Raw genomic sequence first — 7,668 nt, 5'->3', positions numbered from 1 at the left:
AATGTGATTAAGTGTAATTTACTTAGATGTGATTAAAAAATAATTGAATACTATGTACAGTAAAAAATTGATATTATTGAACGATAAAACTAAAATTTATTTCTATGTATCGTTTTTGTCCCTAATGTTTTCGTCATATTTAGGTCCCTAACGTTTCAAAATCGTCTCAATTTTATCCCGCCGTCAATTTTGTTAACAGATCCCTAACGGTAGCACAACATTGAGTCAATTTTAAAGCGTTAGTAACTTAAATAAGACGATTAAAACGTTAGAAACAATTTTAGAACTTACCCCAAACGTTGGAATTTCAACCAAGATTAATATTGAAAAAGAAAAAAAAATCAAATACAGAAAGGATATTTAAAAATTGTGCGTTTTGCAAAGAAAGAGGATGACAACGAAATTAAAATTTTTCAGTATCCAGCGCAATGTCTGATGTGATAGATTCATGTATTTGAACGCAGTTATTTTTTTTTTTTCATTTTTAGGAGATCTACTTTGCGTGAGTAAATCCCTATAGTGGTCATCGAGATTGACGTTGTGTACTAAAATTGTTTCTGAAATTTCAATTGCACCAATTATGTTCCTAAGATTGAAAAAATTGCACCATAGCAGTTTCTGACCCGTTTTCCGTTAACGACGCACTGATGTGGCTTGATGACGTGGACCTTTGGTGACATGTGTCACCTCATGGTTTGGTCACGTGTAACGGTATGATGATGTGTCGGTCAACGACACGTGACATGCTGACGTGGATGGGTATGCCACGTATCACAATGCTATTTTGCCACGTGTCAGATTATGCCACATGTCGCAATGCTATTTGTCCACGTGTCATCCACTATGGCATCGTTACATGTGCACCAAATTAGTCCCTTACTTTGCATCAAATGACTCATTTTAATCCCTGAAATTGAATGTCATGCACCAAATTAGTCATTTCATTAGTTTTTTCTCATTTTTTTTATAAATTTAAAATTCTCATTATATATTTGAATACACTAATTTTAATTTTATATTTTCACAAGTTATTTAAATACAAGTATTTTTATAAAATATTTTTAAAATATTAGTTTTAATTATACAATTTTTTTCTACAATATTTTATTAAAAAAATTATGTGACATTGATATTGATTTAATAAAGAGTGTAAGTTAAGAGTATAATAATATTCCTTAGTACAATTTTTTTTAATATTTAACATTTTAATAAATATTTTAGGAATACTTGATAAGGCACTTATTAACTAATATAAATTTATTATTCCCATCCATTTTAAGAATGTCCAATTTCCCATATAATTAACTTCTCACTAAATTAATAAGATAGATTTATACTGTCGATTATAATAATTCATTTTATCTATAACTTAGTTAGGCGGTTTTTTCATATATTACACTATTAATTAATATAAGTACTTATTGTAACCATGACTTGAACAATATTAAAACAGATACAAATAAACACAAGAGGCAATAATAAAGTTTTGGTTTTAGTTAACATGTACTCTAATGATACAAGTTAACATTATTAATTAAAAAAATTATTATAAAATATGTATAATAAAAAATTAGTATATAAAAAAATATTGAGAATTTTAAATTTATAAAAAAATAAGAAAAAACTTATGAAGGGACTAATTTGGTGCACGACATTCAATTTCAGGGACTAAAATGAGTCATTTGATGCAAAGTAAGGGATCAATTTGGTGCACATGTAACGATGACATAGTGGATGATACGTGGACAAATAGCATTATGACACGTGGCAAAATAGCATTGTGACACGTGGCATACCCATCCATGTCAGCATGCCACGTGTCGTTGACTGACACGTGTCACCAAAGGTCCACGTCATCAAGCCACGTCAGCGCGTCGTTAACGGAAAACGGGTCGGGGACTACTATGGTGCAAATTTTCCAATCTTAGGGACATAATTGATGCTATTGGAATCTTAGGGACGATTTTGGTGCATGGCGTCAATCTCGAAGATCATTATGGGGATTTACTCAACAAATCGATGATGGTTCGATATCTAGTGATCTGAGAGCGAAACCTACTCTTTTTGTGAGTATTAATTTTTGAAAGTGTATCAAAGGTTCTTTCAATTGGTTAAAATAACAAAAGAAAATATAAAAAAGAAATCAAATAAATTTGAAAATAAAATGATTGAAAATGAATGAAATGACATTTAATTTAAAGAAAGCAAAAAATTGTCTTCGATGATTGAAGGACTTTGAAATTATTAAATATAAAATATTGAATTTTAAAAGAAAACGGAGAGAGAAAACTTGTTGGAAAAATAAATTTACAAGAAAATAAAGATTACAGAAAATTTAAATTGAAAGTAAAAGACATAGAAAAAATCCTACAGAAAAAAAAGCTCTTAACAGACTCAGAAATTCGCTAGGAATATGAGTGTGCGATAGTATTTTTTGATATCAGATTCCAACCCTTGTTTCTTCTAATCTACATCTATTTATAAGAGTTTTCGACCAATCAAATTCAAATACAACTTCTACGTGTATTAATCTTTAAGTAATTGTTCTCGCTCCTTATATGACGTGAGTAACTGTTATCAATTATCTTCACTTATTACTCATCTTCGATAAGACTTATCGATCAATCTTACCTCTTTCTTTGATGAATCCTTTTTAGATGAATACTATGTCCTTTAAAAAATACCTATCAAATTTTGAGCTCGATGTCTCAAGACTTATATATTTTTTCGACTAATATTTTATTTGTTTGTTTTTTTTAAATAGGATGTGTTTACCGAGGTATTTTTGGTTGAAAATTTTGGATCCATATATAAAGAAAGATATATTTTTAGATGTTTCATGATTTTTTTTTAATTCGGTAGGATAATGATCAATTTGTTGTAGATTTAAATTTTATTTAAAAATTTATTGCTGACCAATAAATTGTTGCATATACAAGATAAAATTTGGATTCACTGATATTTACTTAAACAAACGAGTAAGGTGACCACACGATTAATCCAAGTGAATTAAAGAATGATATAGTTGCTATTGAAAAAATGAACCTTATTGATAAAGTGAAAGTTGCAGTAAGTTTTATGATGATTACTTTAACAATTAAATTTAAAAACCAAAACTAAGCAGGAAAAACAATCCCTTTGGATTGAAGGCAGCGTGAGATAGAGGATTGTGGATATGATAAACATGGTCCTCTTGAGTCTCCTCGTAAAGATCCAATTCTCCAAGCCAGCCACTATTCTTGACAGCATCGTAGTACCAAATTCCTCTGTCCCTTAACTTGTCTTTGCCGGCAACACAGATCAGTATCTTAGAGCATCCAAGTCCAGCCAAGGTTGGTGCCCCATCCGCCATTGGATTGATCATAGGGCAATCAATCCCACCAGGGGCACAAGGGAACACGAAGTTCCAAACTTTAAGCATGTAGTCAGGGGTAGCAATAGCCTGTTCTGACCCGATTGGTTGTGAACCATAGAAGAATGGATGGGAAAGAAAAGCACCCAACACTTTGACAGAAGCAGGTAAAGTCTCAGAGCCAGCACGCATAAGCATGTTGTGAACGATGTTCCCGCCAGCGCTATCACCTCCTAGGAAAACTCTGCTGAAGTCACCGTGGTTGATCAACCATGGCTCCTTGTTGGGTGGGTTTGGAGAGGAATAATGAGCGGCAACCCATTGAAGAGAAGCCCAACAGTCATGATATGCTGCTGGGAGAGGGTGTTCCGGTGCGAGCCTGTATTCTACAGAGACAACTATGACATCAACTTGGGAGACAAAGCAGTTGAAGTGAGAGTGGTAGGATTGAGAGAAAGCGGATTCAAATAAGAATCCACCGCCATGGAAGTAGACCAAGATGGGGAGTTTGTTGTTGTGAGTGTGTTTTGGAAGGTAAAGGCGAGCGGAGATGGAGGGTTCGTGTGAGATGAGTGTGTCTTTGGAGGAGACAGTGAGTTGTGGGTCGTCAAGGGAGGGTGGCACGAACGGGGATTCTCTGAGGCGTTCCACGGTGCCATCCTTGTACACCCTCACCACAGTGGGAATCTCTGCGGCTATCTCTTTGCTGTTGTTGGCCGTAGATGAAGCCATGTTTGAGACACACACAAAGAGAAGAGAGGTCTATTTATTCTTTTCTTCTGTGCGTGAATGAAATTGAAGTGATGATCAAATAAAATATAAAGAGAAGATGGGGAATACTTCTTAACGTTTATGTAATTCATGTATGCTTAAAACGTCAAATGTGGAGTGCGGACATATATAATGACTCTCATCTTCATCTAGAGCACTTAAAAATGAAAATAAAAGAGAAATGCTTGTCCTTGTGATTTGTGACAGCAAACTACTACAGCGATTTGAATCCATAATTTTCAATAAAGCCAAGGTGAAGCTACACGCCATCATCGGCAAATCCTAAGCCAGATCAAAATTTTGTATTTAGATTTTCTAAATTTTAAATTTTTTTTAGAAGGTAAAATGTGATCTTTCACTATTTATTTTATAAGATCGAACCCAAAAAAATAAAAAAAATATGAGAGAGAANAATTTGTCTTTTTTAAAAAACATAAAAAATAAAAAAGCAACTTTTAATGTCGATAATTTTATTCAGTGTAAGCTGAACTATTTATTTTGGCTACATTTATTTCATTGTCTCCTTTGTATTATACAATACAATTTGCACCTTTTGTTTGTATAATTTAAGTCATTTCTTCAGGAAAAAAAGTTATTTATTCCATGGTGTCAATTATTTTCTTCTTTCACCCACCATACTTATCTATTGCTCTCTTTTATTTATTTTTTTCTACAGATATTTTGTTAAATTATCATGTTCGTATCTCGAACACATTTTGGACATAATATTTATTTGATATATATGTCTGTTGTGTTTAAACGTGTTTTAATAAAAAATAGAAAATTCTTCACCAAATACATTTGAGCATACCTAAATATATAACATCATGTGTCAGCGTGTTCAATCTTATTCTTAACATGTATTCTTGAAATGAGTTTAGAAATAATATATATTATTATTTATTAAAACAAAAAATATTTTGAATACTCAAAAATCAAAAAATACTTTATATTTTCTAGAATAAATAGTCATTTCTGACCATGAAAGATTCGAATGCTGACAAAACTAATCATAAAAAATTGAAACTAAAATTATACTCATATAAGATAAGTTTTATTTAACAAAAATGACCAATCATTAAATTTTTATTTATAATTCCGTAAATACCCCCCTTCTCTTTTTCTCTTCATTTCTCGTCTTCCTTCCAAAATCACCACCACCTTCCAAAACCACCACCACCACAATTTTAAAATCTACCATTCCACTAGATCTACCCATCTTCTTCCTCATTCTCCAAACAAACAAAACAACAAACACTTTCTCTGCGCTTGTTCATGTTGCTATTATTAGATTCTGCCTTGATTTTATAATTGGTTAAATGATACCTTTAGGATTTGATGTAGTGTATAAATTTCAATAACCTGCTTTTGAGCATACTCTGACAATGTGTATATGCTATTTAGGATGTCTGTTTGACATATATAGTATAAATGTTCATGAGCATACTTTTAGAGATTCGAAGCATTGGATTTGAGATATTAAAACTGATCACCTTAATATCGATTGTTTGGTGTGGACAAGAACCAAAGAGCATCTCGTGGATGTGAGCAAGGTGTTATGGAAATAACGAGGAGCTGTTCTCGCTTACTTTTTGTAAAGCGATCGAAATTTTCGAGGGCAAAAATTTTTATTAGGGGGATAGGATGGATGTAAACTCCCGGTAATTAATAAGTAGTTAACCAATAAATTAATTATTATTAAAGAAATTAAAAAATTAAAATTGATGATTTAGAAGAGGAGAAATAATTAAAATACAATTTTTTACACTAATTTTAAAGTTTTTGGTCCAAAAACGGGCTAACGGACTAAACCGGTTGGACCGGACCTAAGGCCCACCATATAAATATAGGGTTAACTACCAAAAATGCTCCCAAATTATTCAAACGCTGACAAAAATGCAGCTGAATTTTACTATCGACAAAAATGCTTTTAAATAATTTTAAAATGCGACAAAAATGTCCAACAGTAAATATATATTTTGAAAAAATGCCTTAAAGATTAAATTTTGATGTGAATTTTTGCAAGCATAATTAAAAAAATGAGATATTATTATTCTTAAAATTTGGTGATTTTTTTCTAAATATATATTTTTTTGTGATTTTTTAAAAAATATTATTGGTTGTTAACAAAAAATTACAAAAAATATACCTACTTAACGAAAAATCACCAAATTTTAAGGAAAATAATATCTCATTTTTCTAATCATACTTGCAAAAAATTTATCAAAAAATTCAATCTCTAATATATTTTTTGAGAAATACATATTTAATGTTAGAAAATCTTGCAAAAAAAAACTAACATTCAATATATATTTCTCAAAAAATACATTAGAGATTGAATTTTGATGCAATTTTTTGCAAGTATGATTAGAAAAATGAGATATTATTATTCTTAAAATTTAGTGATTTTTTCTTAAGTATATATTGTTTTGTAATTTTTTAAAAGTATTATTGATTGTTAACAAAAAAATTATAAAAAAATATATACTTAATGAAAAATTACCAAATTTTAAGTATATTAATATCTTATTTTTATAATCATGCTTGCAAAAAATTACATCAAAATTCTATCTCTAAAGTACTTTTTGAAAATATATATTTACTGTTGGGTATTTTTGTTGTGTTTTTAAATTATTTGAAGGCATTTTTGTCGATAGTAAGATTCGAGTGTATTTTTGTTAGCGTTTAAATAATTCGAGAGTATTTTTGGTGGTCAACCTCATAAATATAAGAATTTAGCCTTTTCTTCCTCATTCTTTCATTTGAAGCACGCTGAACTTTGATTTGGGGGAGGAGAATCAAAAACAAACCCTAACCCCTTATTCCACTTTCAATTTCAAATCCTTGTAACTTTCTATCCAGAATTTCAATTGATGAGCCGTCAGCGGCCATGCGTTCGTCTCAGAATTCTCTACAAACTACTCCCAACAATTTGGTAAGGAATTTGTTATTGTGTGTCCATTTTTCTGTTTCCCCATTTTTCACGAATTTGGATTTTAGTATTGAGAGATTTTGTGATTTTGATGGTTTAGGGATACTCTAGCGGTGGATAATTGTTGGGTTTTACTCCAATTTTAAGTGGATAAGGTAAGAAACTACTTAACCCTCTATAAATCATTAATTAGCAAATCATATGTTAATTATAGTGAATTTGGATTGTATTAGATTGAATTGGGTGATTCGGAATAAAATTGGTGAATATTGGAAGCTTGTAATTGAATCCTGGGAGCTGAAAATTCAATTGGTGAGGAGTTGGAGCTTTGGAGCTTGAGGAACGGTGGATAATTGAGGTGTTCCGAGTTTAGGGAGGAATCGGCCAAAGTATGATTTTGGTTTCTCGTAGATAATATATAATGTTTCGTGAAAACGTAGGCTAGTTGACCATAGGATAAGTTGAATATTGTGAGATTGCTAATGTTAGTAGTTTTGGTGAAATATTGAGTTTGCTATAAGTTTGAGATGATGATTGGTGAGAATGATGACTTTGAGTTATAATTATTGAGGTATTGATGAATTGCATTATTTTGGTTAAGAATTGTTGGAAT

General features: G+C 31.0%; 1 protein-coding gene across 1 annotated transcript; it reads right to left on the bottom strand.

Annotated features, from left to right (window-relative positions):
* LOC107640320 (2-hydroxyisoflavanone dehydratase) lies at positions 3,104-4,448 on the bottom strand. The gene has a single exon (XM_016343851.2). It carries the CDS (start codon positions 4,082-4,084, stop codon positions 3,104-3,106), a length of 981 nt encoding a protein of 326 aa, XP_016199337.1. The 5' UTR covers positions 4,085-4,448.

The sequence above is a fragment of the Arachis ipaensis genome, chromosome B05 (assembly GCF_000816755.2).
Source record: "Arachis ipaensis cultivar K30076 chromosome B05, Araip1.1, whole genome shotgun sequence".
In the NCBI taxonomy this organism is placed as follows: Eukaryota; Viridiplantae; Streptophyta; class Magnoliopsida; order Fabales; family Fabaceae; genus Arachis; species Arachis ipaensis.
Note: the sequence above shows the minus strand (reverse complement) of the source record. Positions and strands in the feature narration are given on the sequence as shown.

What these genes read in the sequence shown, in the direction of transcription:
- LOC107640320 (XM_016343851.2), bottom strand. Translation starts at nt 4,084, where the DNA reads ATGGCTTCATCTACGGCCAACAACAGCAAAGAGATAGCCGCAGAGATT.